This window comes from Vombatus ursinus, unplaced genomic scaffold (genome assembly GCF_900497805.2).
Source record: "Vombatus ursinus unplaced genomic scaffold, bare-nosed wombat genome assembly UNPS02014863.1, whole genome shotgun sequence".
Lineage (NCBI taxonomy): Eukaryota > Metazoa > Chordata > Mammalia > Diprotodontia > Vombatidae > Vombatus > Vombatus ursinus.
In genome coordinates this window covers 40,416,788-40,441,564 of record NW_020954641.1, presented here as the reverse complement: position 1 = coordinate 40,441,564, position 24,777 = coordinate 40,416,788, and the positions used below count along the sequence as shown (strand labels likewise).

The 24,777-nt window shown below is 37.2% G+C and overlaps 1 protein-coding gene across 4 annotated transcripts; it reads left to right on the top strand.

The window, feature by feature from the left end:
• Nucleotides 1-23,853, top strand: RNF14 (ring finger protein 14). 4 transcript variants are annotated; one of them, XM_027841750.1, is made up of 8 exons: nt 1-83; nt 6,313-6,474; nt 7,491-7,642; nt 11,015-11,542; nt 12,061-12,289; nt 18,440-18,612; nt 19,585-19,715; nt 21,101-23,853. In XM_027841750.1, exons 2-8 carry the CDS (start codon nt 6,321-6,323, stop codon nt 21,156-21,158), a joined length of 1,425 nt encoding a protein of 474 aa, XP_027697551.1. In that variant the 5' UTR covers nt 1-83; nt 6,313-6,320; the 3' UTR covers nt 21,159-23,853. The 4 variants fall into 4 exon arrangements, with proteins under 4 accessions (XP_027697551.1, XP_027697553.1, XP_027697552.1 ...); XM_027841751.1 differs by lacking the exon at nt 1-83 and adding an exon at nt 302-341; XM_027841752.1 differs by lacking the exon at nt 21,101-23,853 and having other exon boundaries at nt 19,582-19,667.
• Nucleotides 23,854-24,777: the final 924 nt, after the last annotated feature.

The following is a 24,777-nucleotide window of genomic DNA, read 5'->3' as shown; positions in this document are numbered from 1 at the left end:
ATCCCATCCCATCCCATCCCATCCCATCCCATCCCATTCGGTTCGGTTGCTGTGTGGTTAGAGGAAGCTGCCTGCCGGGCCAGGTGAGGTGGACGGCAGGGAGCGGAAGTCGCCGCCGACCTCAACGCCGACCTCCCTCTTGGGGGCGGGTGGGGGCCGAGCTGAGAGGCTGCGGGGGCGGCGGCGGCGGAGAAGGCTCACCAGGCCGTAGCTACCCTCGCGGCGGCCGCCCTTCGCTCAGCCGGTCTCGAGGCGCTGCCGCACGGTGGACCAGCCGGGTGACGGGGGGAGGGGAGAGCGGGGCGGAACCTGCAGGGCCGAGCTCGGGGTGCCACCGGAAGGTGAGGGCACGGCCTCCGGGCGCCGGGTCTGGAGAGGTGGGGAGGCAAGAGATGAGGCGGGGCGGGGCGGTTGGGGGGCTGCCCTCGGAGGGCGCGGGGGGGGAGGCGGTTGTTAGTGCGGGTTCTCCCCAGAGACATCCTAAAGCAGCCCGTCTTGCTTGCCCGAATCCGTCCCCAGAACGTCGGGAGACGACGCAACCGAGGCTCCCCCGTGGGAAAGGGCAGGGCTGACGGGCCCCCGCCCCCGCCCCTTCCCGTTCTCTCTTTGCAGAACGGCCTCTTTTTCTAGGAGGGGAACCCCAACTGCGGTAAAGTTAGGTGGTGCAGGGGATAGAACGCTGGACTTGGAGTCAGGAAGGCTCGAGCTCAGACATTTAGCAGCTGTGTGACCCTGGGCAAGTCACTTGACCTCTACCCACCTCTGCTTCCCCATCTGTAAAATGGGGATAATAGCACCTCCTGCTCAGGGTTATGAGGATAAAATAAGGGAGTACTTGCAGATGTTAAGGCGCTAGCTCTTGTTACCGTTTTTAAAGGATGGAGGCGGAGAGAGAAAAAATTAGTAATAAATTATTTTCCTCATTGGGTGGCTGGCTGTAAGGAGAATAATTCGTCTTTTTATGGGTCCCAGAGTTTACAAAACACTTTTTCCTGCCTCTACTTTGTGAGGAAAACAGCTTAAATACAAACTGTTAGGAATAAAACTCTTAATCCATCACTTTAGGCTTTGAATGCTTTTGATTGGTACCTAACATATCATAAGATCTGCAAGACACCTTAGAGATCATTTGGTCCACATTCCCTTATTTTATGTAAGAGGAAACAGAAAGAGAAGTGAAGTGACTGGACCCAAGTCTCACAGCAGATCCTAGATCTGAATCTAATTGCTCTTGACTCCCATCCAGTTCCCTCATCCTATGACCTATCCATCCTGGGCCCATTTGGTATCATTTTATTACTTATGTTGTATTAAAGATAAATCTGGTGTTTTGGAATGGGCTTCCTTCAACAGATGTGGATACTGTAATCGAGATGTTTTTTGAAGGCCTATATTCTTTGCCTTAAAATTTAGTCCATTACAGCAAAACCTTAAATAGGGTTGACAGATTTTTATCCAGTTGACAGGTTATTTGTCTGGGTGAGGAGGTTGAGGGTGCCTACTGAATTCTTTAAGCCCATTTACAAGCACCAGGCTTGTAGGTCTTGTTAATTGCAAGAAATGATCTGGGCAAGTGTGGAACTTGGTATTGATCAACTTCATTGAAAGTAGTAGAAAGTTAGGAGGGTGGTATTATTTGCTCTGTATGGTATATTTGGTAACCTGGATTGTAAATTCTTATATTTTGTTCTCTACCAAATTGCTCCAAAGGAGGACAGGTAGCTTAGGTAATGATTTTAGTGTGGCAGTACTTTGTAAATACTTAATGAGATAAGGACCAAGAATAATTCTTTCACCATAACATCAGACCTTAATTATATAACATCCTGAGGTGGTAGTTATTTTAAATATGCCTGCCCACTGACTGCTTAGCTTATTTTAAGTAGTATGTTGGATTAAAATTTTAAGATAGTAGATGATGGCCTTAAAATTCATTGCTAACAGAGTGTTTCATTTCACACATAACAATTAAATTTGTAAGGAAAATGGACTAGGAATCTAAACAAAACATTTTTGGGTTTTTCTGTTGATTTTTCTCTAAGGAATTCAGAACATATTCTGAGTACAAATTACTTCTAACATCAACTGCCTAAAGGCAAAGAAGAGTATTGCAAAAGAAGAAATTGAAGCTTAGAAAGACTCAAGTAACAGCCAGAATTTGGCAATTCCAAAAAAATTCAGTGCTTCACACTGCCCAGTGCTATATTTACAAATCTGCACAGCCTGTTGAAGAGAGATAACCTTTTAAAAAATACATCCAAAATTGATTATGAATACCTAATTTTTAAAATCTGTTTCATCTTAGATTCCCTGAAGTACTTTACATTAAAGGTATTAGTGTAGCATACCACTAGGGAAATTATAAATTCAAATATACTTTTCTTGTAGGAGCCCAAAGCATTTCAACAATTGCCTTTCATTGGTTCATGTTACATTCTTAAAATGTCACATATTATCTCCAGAAACAAAGGCAAAGGTAAATTATGAAAGAGTTTCATTAGTAGTAGCAGTAAGGAAAGAAATTGTCTCACCATCAATAAATAGTAAGTATTTATTGTGCATGACGTGTAGGATTACAAAGTCTATGAAATTAGGTTCTCTGTCTTCCACGTACTCATGGTCTAATTAGGAAAATAATACAGAGGGGAAAAAAATCTCCAGTATTAGGCAGCATTTAAGTGCCAGATCAATGAATGGTATATGGAAACTGTCAAGAGTTTTGATAATGTGAAACTTTTATTCAGAAGAGGTGAGAGATTATGCTGGCTAAATTAAATAAAAAACCTTTATAGAGAGTATGTGATTTGAAGAGGGTCTTGGGAAAATGATGAAATTCACATAGATTCAGAAACACTCTATGATCTTAACTAGGAAAACATGGACCAATTGGAAATTGTGGACACTTGTGTGAATTGTAGGGTATTTGAAAATAATTGGAGAATTTTTTTATTTTACTGTTAACAACTGTGAATTATTTAATGCAATAGTATTTTCTGATATGTGCTTTATATAATTTTTATAAATTGAATGATTTTGCTGTTTAGAAATCCTCTGGTGAATATTTATGTATGTAAATAATCACACATGGTTACCTTTTTTGTAAATCCAAGCTTTCATGTTGGACTTGCTTCAAGAGTTATACTTATGTGTATGTATGAATGTGTGTATGTATGTATGTATGTATGTAAACACATTTTGCTGATAGGCACACTATTTACTCTGTGTGTTTAATATATACATACTTTATGCCTTAAAATAATTCCTAACAAAATACTTTTAAATAGAGGACTAATAAAACTTGTTTTTAATGAATAGATGAATTGTTCATAATTAGCATTTTTTGAAAAACAATTAGCCTGTTTTCTTCTCTAATTGGTTTAGCAGAATTTTTCTTCATACAGAATGCAACATGTCAAGCAGCTGAATTATCAGAGATTAACTAGTATGATTTTTGCTATACTTTTTTTTTTACACTAAATAGGGAGCTTGCCAGAATTTGCAACCAAAACCTGAGTTCCATAATGTTCCTTTCAAATAACTAAGACAACTAACTATGTAGCAAATTCTTAACTTTTTTCTTAACGTGGTTTATATTCTGGACACAGGCATTGTTATGAAATTAAGAATTGCAAGGACCTTTGGAATGCGAGAAGTGACATGTATGCTGAAGACTTTGTAGTTTTTATTATGCCCATAGATGTCACTTGCCTATGCAGGGGAGAGTAAGAAAGGAAAAGAAAAGGAAGAGTAAAAGGGTAAGGGAAAAAGGAGAGAGGAAAAGTTAAAGTGTATCTGGGGTTTGTGATAGTGAAGGGCAAGCTGAGGTGCTTCAAAGTTTCACTTTGAGGTATTTGCTATCCAGATAGCCTGAACAAGTTAACACCAAGTTGGAAGTTGGTAATTCAATTTAGGCTTATGTATAATGTTTCATTTAAAGGAAAGATGGTGAGAATTCAGAATATACCTTTTTTTGTGTTGGTTTTTTTTTTGGCAGTTGGGGTTAAGTGACTTGCCCAGGGTCACACAGCTAGTAAGTGTCAAGTGTTTGATCTGAGGCCAGATTTGAACTTGGGTCCTCCAGACTTCAGGGCTGGTGCTCTGTCCACGTCACCACCTAGCTGCCCCTCAGAATAACGTTTTGAGAGAACCCTAATACCCACTACTATAATTACTTGTTTTCTACAAATGACAATTACAATACCAACCTTAGTTTCCAATTTTAGCAACTCCTTTTAGGTAATTCTTGCAGAAAAATAAAAGAAATTAGTGGCACTCCCAAGCTAATTGGACTGAGAATGCCAATTGCAATATTAGGTATCATTTTCTTAGATGTGTTATTTAAAGGTTATTTAAAGCAAATCTTTTGAAACCTGCCACTTAATACTAGGTAAAGATGCAGTTTGAGAATGGTAACATTTCAGTAAGGAATGAAATCTTGTCACACAAATCCCTATTGTTATTTTGTGAACAATATTAAAAAATGTTAGACGAGAGTAGGAATACACACATGCACACACATATTTGTGCTTTACACAGTAGGTATTCTAAAAAGCTATATAGAGGATGACTTCTTAATCATATGACTTATTGAGAGACAGTGTGTTTAGATAGAGTCCACTGGGCAGTTTAATTAGAAGAATTGAGTTCCATTGCCAACTCTGTCACTAATTATCTGTATAACCTTGTGTAAATCACCCTTTCTAGGCCCTTATTTCCTTGTTTGTAAAATGATCGGAGTAGACTAATCCCTGAGGGCTAGCTCAAACTGTCTCCATTTATTTAGGGGAACCCTGAGGTAAAACTTCTTATTATATGAATAATCACTTCTGAATTTTTCCCTTTTATGAAGCTACATTTTTGTATATCAGGATTTTCTTAAAAGTGAGAAGTGCCAGTAATTTATTCTTAAGTTTTCATTGCATATTTTGTTGTTCCAGTTGTGTCCAATTCCCCATGACTCCATTTGGAGTTTTCTTGGCAAAGATATTGGAGTGGCTTGTTATTTTCTTCTCCAGCTTATTTTACAGATGAGGAAAGTGAGGCAAATAGGGTTAAGTGACTTGCCCAGGATCGAATCTAGTAAATATTTGAGGCTGGATTTGAACTCAGGTCTTCCTGATTCCAGGCCTAGTGTTCTATTGATTGCACCAACTAGCAGCATACAGCTATAGGAAATTTCTAATTTATGTGTTTTAAAAATTTATAGTTGGATATTTGAAATACTCATTTTCCCCACAAAAACCATGTTATAAAGTTGTAAATTATAGCTAGGTTCCCAGGTAATCCCTGTCTGCTCTCCCCCAATCCATTTAACCAGTAATATTCCTTAAGTCTAATATAATATCAATAAAAAAATTTTTTCTTTTCTTTTTTTTTTAATATGAAGCAATTGGGATTAAATGACTTGTCCAGAATCACACAGCTAGTGAGTGTTATATGTGTAAGGCCTGATTTGAACTCAGATCCTCCTGACTCCTGGCCGGTGACAAACAACCATCTTCCTTTTTCTTGACCTTTGTACTGAAATGTACATGTTTGATAAGTTCACAATTAGAAAAAAAAAAACAGAAAGGACAAGTCTTCTGGGGGATAAGAATTTGGGATTGTACCTTTAATCTCCTTCCTTTTGTTGTTACCTCTCTAATAAATAGAGGCAAGAATCTGGAGAAAGGGACGGGAATGTCCCAGGCAGCTGGGAGGGAAAGGGAATTCTTATGATTACTGTGGGGGGCAGCTATTCCTAGGTGGCATTGTATTTACTAGGGATGTATTCAAGTCATAGACTTCCTATAATAGGTTTATTAAAACCTGTTTTTGTTTTTGAAATCATTGTCAATTTGGTATTAGCAATACTATGTCTCTTTTCTACTTTTAAATTCCTTGGTGACTTTTTAAAAATGAATTTTTGTCCATTTATCTTTATGTAAAAATCAATGATTTATTGAATCCTAATGATAGACACTGTTCTATATACTATGATACAGAGTTGTAGAAGACATACTACCTACTACAAGAGCATAAGAACAGTCTTATAGTTGCTGATTATTCTAAAATTAGTCCTCACAAAACACCAAATTAACCAAAGCTGGCAGTAAGCAACAATTTCTAATATGACTGTTTTTATTGAAGAGATAAGGAAATATTGTAGTATTATACCTACCTTGTTTTCAAACTTACACAAGACTGACACTGTTGCTTAGCAATTGTGTAAGTTTTAGTGTTGTTTTGTTTTATTTTTGGTGTTGTGGGGTTGGTTGGTTGTTTTGCACTCTTCAGTCTTACTAATTTAAAGGAATATCCTTAACTCCACAGAAAATTAAATGTCGTCAGAAGACCGAGAAGCCCAGGAGGATGAATTGCTGGCCTTGGCAAGTATTTATGATGAAGATGAATTTAAAAAAGCAGAGTCTGTTCAAGGTGGAGAAACCAGAATATGTTTGGATTTGCCTCAAAATTTCAAAATATTTGTGAGCGGTGAGTCATGATTCTTGTTCAATTTTAAAGAGATTTTTCTACATGCAGCATTTTCTGGTTTTCCTGGCAGAGATGCCATTGTTATTGTTATACCATTGTTACAGCTTGAGGTGTTGGACGTTATTTGGAGAGTGGCTAACCACTCTCTGCATGTCTCTTTGATAACCTAAATAACTTTCTGCATGTCTCTTCGATAACCTAAACAGAAGGGGTGAGTAGAATTTTAGTTGCTGTTTTCTTGAATACCAAGTAGGATTTCCAGATAGTTTATGCTTCTCACAAAATGGCTTCCAAAATTCTTCCTAACTCCCATTATGTTTGCTGCCATCCTCAGTAACTTTTGCTTAAAAACAAAAAATAAAGTAGCAGTAGGATGTCACAAACATCACAGAAGGATCTCAGGGTACTTTCCCCCAAAAGTTATTACAGTATAGAGGAGAACTGGAGAAAAGGAAGTAAGGTAATACAAGTGAAACTTTGGTTGTGGAAATGCTGACTTGCATGAGCAAGATGCCCTCTGGATGGAAGATCAGTGTGTTGACACATGTTAATCTAAATGGACCATGACACCTGGCCTCAGTTAATCTCAGTGCTTCATACAAGACTATTCGGTAAAGATAGATATTTCCCTTTTCTCTGAAAATTTTCTTTAATTTTCTGCTGTTAAAATAGTGTGTATAATTTGGTGATTCATTAAAGTTGGGAATCTCACCAAACAGTGTATCCTACAGTAAATTATATTTTTATTAAACAAGTCATTGTGCTTTGCTTGATTTTTAAAGGCTGATTTTTTTCCCCTTGAAAGGAAAACTAAAAATTAAAGAAGGAGGGATAGAGACTTAGACATAGGGAACCAAGAGATTTCTCTTTTTTGGGGAAAAAAATTCCATTTTCTTTCTTATACCACCATCACTGACCTCCCCTTCCTTTTCCTCTCACCCCACCAGTGCATTGTTTTGCACCCAGTGGGGCACTCAAATATTGACTGATCCTTGAATTCCCTGTTTTTGGTTCAGGCAATCCAACGGAGTGTCTCCAGAATGGTGGCTTTGAATATACAATTTGCTTTCTGCCTCCACTTGTGCTGAATTTTGAACTTCCACCAGATTATCCATCAACCTCCCCTCCAGCATTCACCCTCAGTGGCAAATGGCTTTCACCAACTCAGGTTAGGTTTGAAACTCACTTTTTATTATCCATTTTCAGGAACTTGAATACTTTCCTTAACTGCTGTTAACCTTGATGGCATTAAAGAAATTCTATACAATAAGGAGTAGCATTTAAATTTTTTTACCTTTATAAATCCTGCTGTTAATGAGAAGTTGATTGATATACTAGACTAGGAATCAGGAAACCTAGGTTCTAATCATAGCTCTGCTAATTATAGTAGTATGATCTTAGACAAGTCACTAAACTCTCTGAGCCTCAGTTTCCTCATCTGTAAAATGAGTTTTGGACTAAATGATGATCCTATTATCTCTAAGGTTTCTTTCCAACTCAGATAGTCTGTTACTCTATAATTGAAAATACTTTTATTTTTTATGAGGTAGTTGAAATGTTTTAATTCTTTTAGTGTAATATGAACCCATCACAGATTGCAGTAGAAATCATTTAAAACCAAGTATATTGTTTCTCTTTTATCATCTTGCATTTTATCCATATTAAAATTGAAAAAATATGTTTTCTCCAAAGTTAATACCCTGTCTTTTTTTTCTCAGGAGTTAGTGCTACTTCTTTCTTTGTATTTGCTTCCCAGCTAAATGTTTTTTTTTTCTTTTCAAAGGAAATCTCATTTAGTTGCAAAGGATTAAAAATTGAGTTTATGTTGTAAGAAGCAAATTTCTTAAGTAAATATAAAAAGTAGCTTTGTTTCATTTTTTTTTACTCTTTGTAGAAATAAACATTTCCTAATTAATTGGACTCTATATTTGAATTCATAAAAGCAGTAATATTAGGTTCTAGAAGATATTTAAATATCTCAAATGTATCTGTAAGGCCAAACACCTCATATTAAGTGCCTACATTTCCCCTGAAATTCGTTATTTTTCTACTTCATTATATTTTGGGTGAAGAAAAAAAAGGCTTTAGGTATAATACAAAACATTCAGGCACAGATTTTGATTCAATAGCAGCAAGACTTGTCAAAATCCTTTTGAAGATCGATAGGCTGAAGAGTGTTAAGAGATAAGCTATCATTTGCTGAGTGCAAAGAATAAGTAGCCTGCCCATTTTCGTTGTTGGTCATGTAGTTTTCACCTCCTCCAACTCTACTTTTTAGAATATCATTAAGTTATGACAATGCTTATAGAGAACGAGGAAACATGCTTCAAGATTAAAATAGGCCACCTCAGAATTTGTAAAAAGGTTATTATACTTTTAAAATTAAAAAATAGTACTTTAAATTTTAATATCTGAGCTAGTGGCAGAAAGCTTCAGTAATAGACAGTAGAATAGAGAATAGAAAATAGTGGTGGCCTACGTGAGTCTAAACTGCCTGGCAACTTGGTAACAGCATGTAGATAATTGGAGTAGAATTAATTTAATAGATTTTTTTATGCTGTTTCTACAAAAAGGTCAGTGTATGCTTCACAATATTTTTTAATTGTATAAATAGTTTAAAATAATTATTTTTCAGCACTACAATGTTAAAAATTAGTAGGGATACAGGAAATAGGAAAAAGAGAGATAGAGAAAGACGGACAGGAAAATTAGGGGTTTATGGTTTTATAACTTAAGCCACAGAGAATAATCCACTTGATCCTGTTATAATGTTCTATATCTAAGATAATTAGAACAACAGGATTCTTTCAGGTGAAAAAAATCCACATTTCTTATTTCAGCTCCTTTGACTTCGTTTACAACTTTCATTGTTTAGATATCCAAAATACCTATTACTAAATGTTCATTTATAGTCTTATAGTTCTATGTGTGATGCTTTGATCTCTTAGCACTATATATACAAGATAGAGTTAACAGTTGGGCCTGTTTCTTTCAAGAGGGTTGCCTCTTTTCTCCCCAAATCTATGAACAAACCAACTACCTTTTTAGAAGCATTGAGGGAAGAAAGGAGGAAGAAAGAAGGGAGTTAGAAAAGGGTTAGATAAGGAGATGGGTCAGTTAGGTGGTATGGCAGATGGAGTGGTGGGCCTGAAGTCAGAAAGACTTGAATTCAAATCCTGCCTAAGATACTTCCTAGCTGTGTGACCCTGGGCAAGTCACTTAACCCTGTTTGCCTCAGTTCCTTATTTACAAAATGAGCTGGAGAAGAAAATGGCAAACCACTCCAGTATCTTTGCCAAGAAAACTTCAAATGGGGTCACAAAGACCACTGAAATGACTGAACAACAACAACAACATAGTTAAAGAGATAGTCATCTAATTTTATGGTTCAAAGAGCAGTTAACCTTCTGATTATTAGTAAGTATGACATTTCTGTTATATAGAATTAAGCCCCAACAACAACCTAGGTTTTTGTTATGAGAAAAGTCATATCTAAATGAAAGATTTCTTTGTTTAACACTGAGTTTATCACGAGCAAATATTAAGGACCCATCTGTGTTCAATATCAGATACTGTAAGAAAGGTAACATGGAATTATGCTGTTCCTTTTCAGTTGGTATTAATTTAAATTAACCAAGATTTGTTTGCCTTTTTAAAAAAAATAGTTTATCTTTAAAACTACTTATTAATGTAACTTTTTATGCATATTTTAGAGGTCTTTGTGGGGTAGAATAGGAGGAGATGCTTATATTTGCCTTTCAGTCTAAACAGACCCTATTTTTTAAGGAGAAAAAAACAAATGATTTTACTTTGCTTCCTTAACTTAGGAAATATAGGCGTTTTATGTAACATTCAAGCTGTACCAACCCATTTTTGTACCTGCAACATTAATCTGATTCCTTTCACTAACTTAGTTTTGTTTTAAACACATATGGGTTAGTGAAATGAAGTTGTAAATCAAAAAATGCACTTGACAAAACAAGGATTTTCCTTTAGTGATTTCTATATGTTATACTTTATTATATAATTATAATAATTTAATTTTAAAAATTGGTCATATTTTTAATGTATTTCATTACTAATCGTAATGCAGATGAAATTTTACATTGTGCAAGGAGAATTTGTCAATTTTTAAACTATCCCAGGACACATAAAAGAGCTAGGACAATAAAGGATCTGAAGCACTTTAGAACTAAATCCTATTCTTTTTAGAACATGTAGCATGTTAGGTGATTTCTGTTATAGTAAAATATAGTATACTTTTGGCAAATTCACTGATTTCTTTGTTCTAGGTTGCTTGAGTCTTTAAGCTTTTAACTTTGTGGTATATTTAGATGCAAAGGACTTACTCTTTAGAAGATGAACTGATGATGAGACTTCCAGGTCATTTTGTAGGATGTCACAGCTAAGGAAAATGATGATAGAGTTTAAAGGCCTAAAGTAAAAGCGTAAAAATGAAATCATTCTGAGTCAAGAGTTAGGTTTTTTTTAATAGCATTTTTTATTTGCGATACTCAATGATGTTACCTTTTTGTTGTAGCTAACTGCTCTGTGCAAGCACTTAGACAACCTGTGGGAAGAACATCGTGGCTGTGTGGTCCTGTTTGCCTGGATGCAGTTTCTCAAAGAAGAAACCCTAGCATACCTGAACATTGCTTCTCCCTATGAGCTCAAAATGGGCCCCCAGGGGAATGTGCAGAGCAGGACATCTCTGGCACCTCCTAACACAGAACTAGATTTTGGGGGGGCAACTGGCACTACCGTAGACCAGGAAGAATTTGTGGATGAGAGAGCTGTGCAGGATGTGGAGTCTTTGTCCAGCCTGATACGGGAAATCTTAGACTTTGATCAAGCTCAGCAGAAAAAGTGCTTTAACAGTAAGATGTACCTGTGCAATATCTGCTTTTGTGAGAAGTTGGGGAGTGAGTGTATGTACTTCCTGGAGTGCAGGCATGTCTACTGCAAAGCCTGTTTGAAGGACTACTTTGAAATCCAGATCAGGGATGGCCAGGTGCACTGTCTCAACTGTCCAGAACCAAAGTGCTCCTCTGTTGCTACTCCTGGCCAGGTAACTGATTGTCTTTTGGGGAGCCTCTCTTTCTCTGATTGGGGAGCAAGTATAGCAAGAGGCTCCCTTATAATCATCAAGATCATTTATTACTTAAAGCCCATAAATTTGTCCACTTTATTCATCTGAAATAATGTGCTATCATTTTAGTTAAAATGAGCCCAAAGGCTGCCTAGGATGGACTTGTAATCAGCTTGACAGTGAAATGAGTTGCTGTGTAAACTTTAGTAACTCTAAGTCTGGTCCTGGGATTATATTTTTATTTGATGGTCTTCTAACTTTGTCTCTGAACTGAACGTGATGGGTTTAAGAAACCCAAAGAAACAATGTTTTGTCTCTTTGCCCTTCTGGACATCAAATTAGTGGCTCTATTTGAAGGTGACAAGAGGGTTTAACACATCTCTGAGCAGCAGACTCATGAATTCTGAACCAGAATCCTAAGGATTTCCTGATAATCCAGAGTCAGTGTCAGAATTAGCATGTAGCACCAACCAGATGTTTCTTCCTTCTTTTTATAGGTCAAAGAACTGGTGGAAGAAGAGTTGTTTGCACGTTATGACCGCCTTCTTCTACAATCTACTTTGGACTTGATGGCGGATGTAGTGTATTGTCCCAGGCCATGCTGTCAGACTCCTGTAATGCAAGAACCAGGATGTACCATGGGCATTTGTTCCAGTTGCAATTATGCCTTCTGTACACTTTGTAAAATGACTTATCATGGAGTTTCTCCATGTAAAGTAACTGCAGGTAATTGTATTAATTTGGAAATGGAATTGAAAAGAATTCTTATAGCTTTGGGGGGAGGGGTGTAAAAGAAAGAACTATTAATTTAAGTTGGCTTCTAGAAAAATGTTTTCTGTTTATTAATACAGCATATTCTAAAGCATGGATGGAGAATTTAAACTTCATTTCATCTAGACCATGGCAAGTTTTCTAAAATTGACAGTCACATATCCTTACTCTTCAACAGTTAGATTAACAAATAAAATATGTTCAAATCTGAAGGGAAGTTCTTGTGGTCATATGAGCCTCCCAGTGTCATAATTAGTCCTATCACAGTTATTTTCACTATGATTCTCCGAAGACATTGAGAAGAACTCTCCTACATTAGTNGTTCAAATCTGAAGGGAAGTTCTTGTGGTCATATGAGCCTCCCAGTGTCATAATTAGTCCTGTCACAGTTATTTTCACTATGATTCTCCGAAGACATTGAGAAGAACTCTCCTACATTAGACCCTAGAAAGACTACCAGAGCAACATTTTGGTGATGTCATCTGGAAAGGGAAAAGCAGAGGCAGTTACAGCATCACTGTAGGACCAAATTGGACATGATAAAGAACTGAAAGGGTTTTTTTAGATTGTATTAAATAGATTTTGTGTTCTGTGATCTTAAGCTTAAAATCAGGTAAGTTGAATTTTTTATTCCTATCTTCCCTGCAAAATCAACAAAGTTACAAAATTAACTGAAGTGCCTATGTTGTCTTTTACTTATGTGTGTCTCATTTTTTTCCTCTAGAGGTGGAAGCTAAAGCTCGTTTTAATTGTTTCAATTTGCTATACTGAGGTAGACATGGAAACTGGATACAGAGAGGTTTAAGATATTAATAAAATTGAGAAGAATCCTAAAAATCCAATGCTAATATTAATTTGTTGATTACTTTTATTTTGAGATTTCAGGCATATCCTATTGACATAATCATGCTAATGTAGAGATGTCAAGAAAAAAGTAATTATTAGAGGCAGAGAGCTCACAGGGTAAAAATGTTAGATAAGTAATTCCACTGGCATTAGAATGAATGAAAATGCAAAATGTGGTTAAGCGAAACTCATTGCGTTGAGAAGAGGATATTCTAAATAGTTGCTTGAAAAATTGAAGAAAGAATTAAGGCAATATTGTCAAGCAAGCAGATTACAGAAGACTGAAGATATTGAAAGATTAAATAAGCAGGATTGTTGAATAAGTTCGTGTTTTTAAATTTAAGGTTATTTGAGTTCCTTGTGAGTTCTGTTTGACTGAAATGGGGAATTAAAACTGGGGAGGCAGGGAGGTATAGTGGAAATAGGCTCTGGTCCCAGAGCACCTTAATTAATAGTCCTCCCTGACATTATCTTTTGCATAAAGCCTTTCCTGATTTCCTCCACCCACTAACTCTACAAAAACTACTATATATTTAACTACTTCATATATTTTTGTATTTATTAATTTTATATTACTACTGTGTGTGTGTGTGTATGTGTGTATATATATATATATATAATATATATTATATGTACTTTGTTCTCACTGCAGCCTCCAGTGCCTTAGCCCTTCAGTTCTTTCCCAGGGTATTACCCCTGTGCTGACAATATTCTCCTCCATTCCCCATCTTGTTATTGTTGTTCAGTTGTTCAGTCATGTCTGAGTCTGAGTGACCCCATCGACCATACTGTCTGTGGAGTTTTCTTGGCAAAAATACTGGAGTGGTTTGCCATTTCTTTCTCCAGTAGATTAAGGCAACTGAGGTTAAGATTAATAGAGGTCAAGTGACTTGCCCAGGGTCACACAGCTGGTAAGTGTCTGAACCCGGATTTGAACTCAGGTCTTTTTGACTCCAGGCCCAGTGCTCTATCCACTGAGCCACTTAACTGCCTCCTAGACAAACAGGTTAAGTGACTTGTCCAAGGTCTTCCTTCTTGACCCCATGGTGAAAGTTTAACTCTATATACTGTCTTCTCTTAATTCCCTTGCCCCCTTATCCTATTCAGTCAGTCAGTCAATAAGCATTTATTTAGCACCTACTATGTGCCAGGCACTAAACAAAGTGCTGGGAATAACAAAAAAGGCAGTCCCTGCCCTCAAGGAGCACACAATCTAATGATTGAGACAACAAGCAAACAAATATGTACAAACAAGCTATATACACGATAAATAGGAAATAATTTAAAGAGAGAAGGCACTAGAATCAAGAGGGGTTGGGAGAGGCTTCCTACATTTTAGATCAGGACTTCTTAAAATTTTTCCACTTGTGACCCCTTTTCGCCAGAGAAATTTTTACATGACCCCAGGTATACAAGTATATAAAATAGGTATACAAATCAAACATTCACTGATAATAAATAATAAAGAAATTTATTTTAAAATTCTTTGATATACATGTAATTTTACCATTTATTAAAGACAAAAGCAAATTTGCATACTAATGAAATAGATGTGCTTGTTCATTTTTACATAAAGAATTAAATCTTGGTGGGATATTTGATACTACAGGACATAGAACATCTTGAACGTTTTTCAGAATTGATTGATGTTTTGATTTTGTAATTGTCAGTGCTGAAAATGCTGCTTCGCATAAATATATAGTACAAAATGGCAGAAGTATGTTTAGGGCCATTTCAGAAATTTTTGGAAATTCTGTAATAATCCCAAGCCAAAATTAATTTAACAATTTTGTATGTACAGTAAAAACACTGCAATTCATAACATACAATAGTCTCGAATCTGAGCCAAGTGTTTCTGGCAGCATTCATTGGCGTGTGACAGATGGCATATGCAGTGCAGAGTACACATGTGTGTTCAGAACCAAGGCTGCGGTGAAGTTTCACCATACAACACGGGCAAGTGCTACCAGAAACACCTCAGATTCATTACACATTTGATTTTGAATTAATTTTTGGTCACTTAGCATTCAGAAACCTTTTACTGTTGCCAAATTTTCTCAACTCCCACATTCAGTTACATGACCCCTTATGTGGTCATGACCCAAAGACAGGATTTTATTTGGGACTTGGAAGGAAAACAGGATGGGGAGATGAGGAAGGAGAGCATTGAGGAACACCCAGAGAATGCCTGGAGCCAAGAGATGGAGTGTATTGCTCATGAAACAGCCAAGAGGCCAGTGTCACCGGATCAAAGAGTTATTTGCCAGGGTGTGAGAATTCTGGGTAGGCAGGGGTGAGGGGAGATGGGAAGGGCAGGATAAAAATCATGAAGGAATTTTGCATTTTATCCTGGAAAGGTGAAAGAAAGTGACTGGAGTTTGAGTAGGAAAGTGATATGGTTGGATCTGCACTTTAAGAAAATTGTTTTGGTGACTGAATGGAGGGGGCAGAGATGACTGAGACAGTGAGGCTGGCAGATCTACCAGCAGGCTATTGTAGGAGTCTAGGCATGAGGTTATGAGGGCCCACACTAGAGTGGTGGCTGTTAGAGAGTAGGGGGTGTTCTGAGAGGTGTTGCAGAGATGAATTCAACAGGTCTTAACATTGGATATGGGGGTTGAAAGGTAGTGAGAAGTTGAAGATGACTCTAGGATACTGGGAGGATGGTGGTGCCCTTGACAGCAATAAGGAAGTTGGTTGAGGGGTAGAGGGAAAGTTTGGGGAGAAAAATACTGATCTACCTCTGCCAGCCTCAACCATCTGCTGCCTTCTCTTTTACTCATGTACTGCTGAATAGAGCTGGAGAAAAATGAAACTGCTGATTGGGTCTACTATAAATCACGTTACACAATCTCAACTGGATCGTCATTGCTAATCACCTAACCCACTCATGTAGCCTTTCCAGACTTTTTTTTTAAATCCCTTCTCAGACCTCCCATGGCTTCCCCCCTCCTCTTCTTAACTGAGAACCTTACCTCATATTTCACAGAGAAAATTGAGGTCATTTTCTTCTTCCCTCATCCTCATATCTTCTCCTTTACCACAGTTTCATGCACAGATGTGGCCTTTGTCCTTGCCAAGACAAACCTCTACGTGTACCAGTAATCCTGTTCTATCCTATCTTCAACAGATTGCTTCTTCTATCATCTCTATTCTCTCTTTGATCTTCAGTCTCTCCCTGTCTACTGGCTATTTCCCTAGTCCTCATATTACCATATCTCCATCTTTAAAAAACCCTCACTTTATCTCCATTCCCACTAGCTATTGTCATATGTTTCTCCTACCTTTTGTGGCTAAACTTGAGGTGTTCTATAATCGCTACCTCTGCTTCCTTTCCTGTCACACTCTTCTTAACTCTTTGTAGACTATATCATAGGACTGAAACTGCCTTTTCCGTAGTTAACCAATGATTTCTTTGGGGGGGGGGAGGCAATCAGGGTCACATAGCTATTAAGTGTCTGAGGTCAGATTGGAACTCAGGTTCTCCTGACTCTAGGACCTGTGCTGTATCCACTGTGCCACCTACCTGTCCCAACCAATGATTTCTTAGATCACTAAATTTAATGAATGGCTTTTTCTTAAACCTCATCCTACTTGATTTTTCTGCAGCCTTTGACACTTGTCAGTCATCCTCTTCTTGTTATACTCTTTTCTCTAGGTTTTCATGACTCTACTTTCCCCTGGTTCTTCTCCTACCTGTCTTATCACTCAGTTTCCTTTCCTAGATCTTCAGGTCCCATTCACTAATCTCCATTGTCCTCCAAGGTTCTCTCCTAAGCCCTCTTTTCTTTTCCCTCTATTACTGTTTCACTTGGTTACCTCATCAGCTGCTATGTATTTTAATTATCTTCATGCAGATGAATCTCCGATCTATTTATCTACCTCTTATCTGACTTTCAGTTTCACATCTCCAACTGCCTTTTTGACATCTCAAATTAGATGTTCTGTAGACATCTTAAACTCAACATATCCAAAACTGTGCTCATTATCTTTCTCCTTAAGCCCTTCTTTCTTCCTAACTTTGCTATTGCTGTCACTACTGTCCTCCCAGTCACCCAGGCTCACAACCTAGGTGTCATCCTTGATTCATTCCTCACTCATTCTCAACACTCACATCTAATCCGTTGCCAAATCCTGTCAATTCAGCTGTCACAACAGCTATCATATATGTCCAGTTCTCCTTCTGATTCTCTCCTTTTTCTCCTTTGGCACTGCTACCACTCTAGTACAGGCCCTCATTATCACATGCCTAGACCATTTCAATAACCTCCTGATTGGTCTTTTCACTCCAGTTACTCCACTCACTTGTCAAATGGATCTTCCTAAAACAGACCAGGAGGGATACAAACACACACACACACTGTCTGACTCACACACACACACACACACACACACACACACGCGCGCGCGCGTGCATTTTTGTTGTTCCCATATAACATTTTCCTGTCTTCGACAAGAAGCCTTTCCTTAGCCCCTTCTAATTAGTGTCCTTTTTTTTGTGATCTCCAATTTATCCTGTATATGTATAACTTGTTTGTACATAGTTGGCTACCCCATTAGTACATGTGAGTTTCTTGAGAGCAGGGTTTGTTTATCGATTTTCTATCCCCAGCTCTTAGCACAGTGCCTGGTATGTTTGTTGTTGTTTTTCAGTTGTTTCAGTTGTGCCAACTCTGTGAACCCCCTTTGGGGTTTTCTTGGCAAAGATACTGGAGTGGTTTGCTATTTCCTTCTCCAGCATATAGCTTTTTATATAGTAGGTGCTTAATAAATGCTTGCTGATTAAGTGATCACATGAGAAAGTCAGAAAGTAGGTTAATGGAAAGTAGAGGTAGGCTATCTAGATAGAAAGCCTGGTTCAACTTGGATGTGAAAGATAAGACTGTAGTGTGAAAAGTGATTCTATGATAGATTTTATTTCCTCTAGTTTAGGCCCCAGGGTGGGTAAAGTTTAACTGATAGCATGTCCTTAAGCAAAAGTTGTCTTTAGGGGCAGCTAGGTGGCGCAGTGGATAGAGCACTGGCCCTGAAGTCAGGAGGACCTGAGTTCAAATCCAGCCTCAGAACAAACACTTGACACTTACTAGCTGTGTGACCCTAGGCAAGTCACTTAACCCCAATTACCCCCCCCCAAAAAAGTTGTCTTTATATATACATCTGGTCATAATCTTATTGGGTGGCTGACTGGAGAAATTGATGAACATGCATTCTTGAACATTTGCCTTTATATAAAATATTACTTTCCTTTCCATTTTCTAGAAAAGCTAATTGACTTGAGAAATGAGTATCTTGAAGCAGATGAGACCAATAAACGGTTTTTGGAACAGAGGTATGGCAAAAGAGTGATTCAGAAAGCACTAGAAGAAATGGAAAGTAAAGAGTGGCTAGAAAAGAACTCAAAGAGCTGTCCTAGCTGTGGCACCCATATAGAGGTGAGTCTGTGGGGACAAATGGAGAGAATGATGTAGGCAGGTCCTCATTTAACTGGTCTGTCTGTCTCAAACTTGTTCAAGGGCAAAAATTTAGGATCAGTCAAGTTTATAAAACCTTTTGGTATTTATTAAATCCCATTACCTGGAAGATACAAATTTTTTCACTATTGAATATTATAATTATCATGTCTTATGTTTATATGGCACTTTACATTTTTCAAAGTACTTTCTTCACATTATCCCTCATTTGATGATATCATTCTACCATATCTACCACATAAGGGTGAATTGGCTTCAGAAGTAATCACACTGTAGCTGTGGTCTTTGATAGGCCTATGTATTATCCTAGGCCTTTTTTTTCCTTATCATAAGCTGACCTTCTGCCACTCACATTTCTCCCGGGATACATTGCCCTCGTACTTTTTAAGTATTTGCTCAAAATGCAGCCAAATACAAATGGTTTCTTTGTTACCTGTACTGTGAATTCCCCTTCCACCTCTCCCCCCGCCCCCAATTAGCTCAGAGTGAACTCTAGCTAATGATGTTAGTTGCCTGTATTACAATTCCTACGAAAAAATGCCATTGGAGCCAATTGACACTGACATCCAAAGAGCTGTATATTGGAGTTGGAGGATTTTTTATTATTTTTTAATGAGATTCAAATTCTTCTTTAAGTATGTATTGTCTTATTCCTGTATTTTTCAGTTCTAAAGGCCAGATGTTCCTTGGTTTGGATTGGCCATCAGCCAAAAGTTTTTTGCTATAAGAAGTATTTGAACACTTGTTGAAAATTTTCTTTGCTTTTATTGGCATTAAAGTGAAGTAAAATTAATAAATTGTCATGTGTAACCCCAGTGTGAGGAGTAGGCATCCTAGTAAAATTGGTTAGATGTCATGCAGAATCTATGTGTGTTATGTTCCTTTTTGATTTTATAGTATTGTTATTTCTACTTTTTCTTTCTCTCTCAGTAGAAATTAGATGGGTGTAACAAGATGACATGTACTGGCTGTATGCAGTATTTCTGCTGGATTTGCATGGGTTGTCTGTCTAGAGCAAACCCTTATAGACATTTCAATGATCCATCTTCCCCGTGCTTTAACCGGTATGTATTACACAGGAATGGCCTAAGGCAAGCAATATTTTCCACTACTTCTTAGAATAGCTTAAATAAATACAGTAAACTGGACCATGTATCTGTTTCATTAGGAAGCAGTTCACTGAATATGTATTCTTTTGGATGCTGTTAGGGTTCCTTTTTTTTTTTTTAATTTGCTGCAATAGAACTTATTAATGCTGGTATCTGGGGACAGAACTAGTCCCTATCTTTATAGGTTGTGCTCTATAAGGCTTTTTATGTAATTATGTTTCAGAACAGATATCATTTGACTTGTGGTATCTGTCTAAACCCATGTAATAACAAATTCTGTTATAGTGAGGTTCTTACTTCTACTGTACATCAGTACACTAGTCAAGTTAAGAATATCTACTGTGTGCCTTCAGAGGACGTATGGAAAAGAACAAGGGGCCACTAAGTGGCGCAGCGGATAGAGCACCAGCCCTGAAGTCAGGAGGACCTGAGTTCAAATGCGACCTTAGACCAAACATTTGACACGTGCTAGCTGTGTGACCTTGGGCAAGTCACTTAACCCCGATTGCCTCACCAAAAAAAAAGAAAAGAACAAACAGTTCCTGACCTGGAACTACTCAATAGTGAAAGAAATAAGACATTACTTTTTTAAAATAAATTGAGCAGAAATCAATTGGCAAGTGCATAATAATGTAGGAAGTGAGAGCTAAAAGAAGAATGAGTGGTTAGCATTAAATAGGGCTTAGTGGCTTTCAAGAGTTGATACACCTCCTCCTTAAACTGACCAATATAGCCAAGGAGTCACTGCATATAACATGCATGCCCTCAAAACTCAACATATTTGTGAAGGTGCACACAGTTAAGAGTATTTTATCCTTGGGCTTGGATTGTTAAATTTGAATCCTGGAGGAGAGTATCTGTTTAAATTTCTGTAACAGCTTTTTAGGTTTATAAAGCACTTTCCTCACAACTATGCTAAGGAAGAAGATAGAGCAAGTATTTTGCCCCATTTTTTAGATGAAGAATTTTGCCCCATTTTTTAGATGAAGAAATCAAACATTATATAAATTAATGTACTTGCTCAAGGTCACGCCACTTAATATCAGAGACTGGACTTGAACCTAGGTCTGCAGACCCTATGATGAAGGACTTCCAATGAACTACATTGTGCTGCCACTTTAAGGGCGCTTCAGCAAACTCTTTCAGGACAAGTTGCATAGCTGATACTTGGCACTGAGTTCATCCTTCTGTAGTAGAATGCTTAAAAAGTTAGGAAAAAAGTTCTGTAATGGAATTATCAAGAAAGAGGAGCCAAAGATGCTTTTTAAAAAAAAGAAAAGGAGTGATGTTTCATTTCTTCCCAGTGCATAAAAATGCATTTTATTTTGTGGTTCTTCCAGGTTATTTCAAGCTGTGGATATTGATGGTGACATTTGGGAAGATGAGATTGAAGATTAGTTAAACTACTTTATTGCTCAAAGCTATAGAAGTGGAATGGTTTGCCCTATTCTTTTGTTGAGTACAGTGTGTAACCCTGCAGGAAGTTTAGAGAACCATTCATTCTTCCCATGTAGGAAGTGTGGAAGAACATGTTTTTATTTTCGTTTTCTGCTGATTAAGGCACGTGTATAATTTTCCAGTGTTGTGTAATGTGAACAATTATAAGCCAAAGGTTTTAGAAAACATTAGCGAAAACTAGATGAAGTATTCAATATCACAATGTGCCCCAGATTCTGAACTATAAATGTTTTCTTTGTTACCCAGGCTCAGAGGGAGAGGGGTCAAAATGATAATCTTTTAAAGACCTTTTTCATATCTCTCAGGCATCTTGCTCTTCAGGGCATCAAATCAAAAGCACATTCCTTGGGGTCATTTCCTACTGGAGCCATTCAGTACTGCTCTTTACACTCTAGGGGAAACTGCTAAATCATAGCCTAAAATGTGCCCTTCTCATCAGTGTCAGGTCACGTACCTGCCATATCAGTCCCAGACGTAGGAATCTTATTTCCTGCTAAGTTGAGTATAGCTGAATAGTGATAAAGTTGTAAATTTTCAGTTGATCAGATCTTCCAATGGCCTCTTGCACTTCTGGCTTTTAGAATCAAAAGAGCATATGGACATTTTTCCAGTTTATCAGAAATCACTTATTTTTATCTGGTATCACAAATATTTGTGGATCATTTCATACCTATTTTCTTATTTATTTAACCAACAAATTTGGGCCAAATGTAGAGTTCAGTGAATTGTTACGGAATCAGAAGAACATGAGTGAATCCCTTCACTTTAAAATTATGATGTATATTCAATTCTAATCCATTTTTATATGAAGTAAAATTCAACAGTGACTTTCCTCAGTCACCTACTATTCTCCTACCCCATCTCTGACACATACCTTTTAAGTTGGGTTGGTGATTAATGCAAACTGATTTTAATATTATCCTGAGTAAAACATATTATGAATGAAATCAGTTAGGCAGAGGGTAAGGTTTCTTTTAGTTAAACCTAAGGGGAGGGGGAAAAACAGGTGTGGGGAAAACTGATATATTTCCAAGGTGAATAAAAATTATATTTGAGTTATCTTCTGCTTGTGACTATTTAGAATGCTACTCCCCTGGTAGCAAGTAATCAAGGTGATAACAACCCTGACTTTGAATTCTGCTTTTGAAAACCATACTTTCCAACAGTGATTTAGAGTTTTTGGTTGGAAATACAGAGCCTTGCTGTTCAGTTTTTGCAAGCTTTTAGAAAGCGACTATTTTTGGTAGGAGTGACTTGATAGCATAGTTAATATAAAGCTTCAAGTAAATTTTTCTGGCTGAAGAAGGCCTATAGATAGTATCTTCATTTGCTGTTTGTAAAGCCAGTCCTTTTCCATGCATCTGCATGCAAGTTATTGAAAATAAAATTAGTATTTTTTTGTTTTACTGTGATTATTGGGTTACATTTTGGACCACATAGCTTTTGATTGGCAATGGAATTGTTAGCTCAAGTTATTAAAAGTAAAATTAGTATTTTTTTGTTTTACTGTGATTCTAAGGTTACATTTTGGACCACATAGCTTTTGATTGGCAACAGAATTATTAGCTTTTCTTTCTTTATGTGATTTGTTTGTGCACCCCATGTTGAGAGGGTAATTTGGTCATCTTACTAGCTGTCGTGAGCTAACTTGTTACCAATTCAGTTCTAAAGCAATTGTCCATTCAAGATAAATGGGTATAATAATTGGATACTTAAGAAGACGGCAAAATAAAATCATAGAATGAACTTTTTTTTTCCTGAACCTCTAATTGGAGTTAGAATTCTAGGACCTGTGTTTTGACAAAACTGATTGTTTTCAAGGACAGTACCTTTTACGAACACTTTTTTTTACTTCATTTTTTAAAATAAATTGAACACAATAAATGTGAATTCAGAAAACTAATTATCCAGTATATATCAGTGTAAATGGCTGCTGAGTGAAAAGAGAATTAAGTTCTGGTTTTTAAGCAACAATTACTCTCATCAAATTGGGTGCTTAAATCTGTTAAATTGTCTGCTTTATGCAAATTATTGTATTAGTTGAGACCACTGCATAAAATATACCGTTAACTGTTAGTGAGTAGAAGCAGGGAAGCCATCTTTACATGGGAAGAATAAGAGTACTTCGAAATGTAGAAAAATGTTTTTAGATTTAAAGCCTTTACCTTTAACCATAGACATTAGAAGGGGAGGATCCTTATTTTTTGGCATGATTTATAAACTTAATTTTAATATGGCTTCAAGTTTTAGCTTCTAATTATTTTATTTCTGAGTGACTGGAAAAAATAAGAGACTGATATTTATGTGTGAGAAATACTTTGGAAAGGGATTCTTCATCTAGAAAGTACACAATAGAGAAAAGAGATTTCATTTATGTTTATAGTTTGGTTTCATGAAGGCCTTGGTTACTGAGCAGGATGCTTTACCATAGCTTAACTGAATCCCAATGAAAACTTCTGAATATTTGTGACAGAATGATATCCTCTTCAGATTTACTGCTGTTTATTAGGCCTAACACAGTGGTTAGAAGAAACCACATCCCTCTTAATTTTGTAAAGTAGGGTTTGAGTCTAGTTCTGTTAAAAATGAGAATGTAATCTACAAATGAATAAATCCTTTATTTTAAAAAAGCAAATTAGAAGGCTCCCTCCACTTTCTCAGGAGATTTCCATTGGCTGCTTGTGGTATGGTATGTATGTGTTAATCAGCATGGTGTAATTCAGGAGTGGGGGACCTGCGGCCTCAAGGTCACTTGTGGCCTAGGGCCTTGGGTGTGGCCTTTTGACTGAGTCTTAAGTTTTACAGAACAAATCCTTTTATTAAGGGGATTTGTTCTGTGAAGTTTGGATTTGTTAAAGGGCCGTACCTGAGGACCTAGAGAGCCACATATGTAGCCTTGAGTGTCCAGGTTCAGTGAAGTAAAGAAAGCCCACTTCAGGTTTTGAAGCCCATATTTACTCTTTATCCCATGGAAAGGTGCTGAACATGGTAACTGTCACTATTTTCTGGCCTTGTTTTATACCAAGTTTGTTATAATGCAGGGGTATCTAACATAAATCATGTTTTGATCCCCAAAAAAACCAACTCAAAAATCTTGAAAAACAAATGGGCTGTTTTGAGTTTTTAGTCCCTTGCCTGCTGATCACAGTATTTTCCAAGGCTCCAACTGGTTTTCTGGGATTATTACATATCCTTAGTATTATCAAGACAGAGATAAATCATTTAGAGTTCATGAGAACAAAGCTTCAAATGAGATTGCAGAGTACGGTGTGTCTTACAAACAGATTTAGACCCTGAAATGTGGAGTGGTAGAAAAGGATTTCTGATCACTGAGCCACATTCTGAGACTAATGAGCTTATTGAATATATTTTAAACTCACATGATAACATTGACAAAAGATGCACAAGTTTTGAGTGCTTATTAAAAAGTGCCACCAGTAGATGGCACAAGTCTGTGTTGTGGTCGAACTACAACAGGATAGAGCGTAATTGATTAAGTGGACTAGTGATGAAATCAGCTGACAGTCCATTTGATTTTCTCCCTACCTTCTCTCTCCAT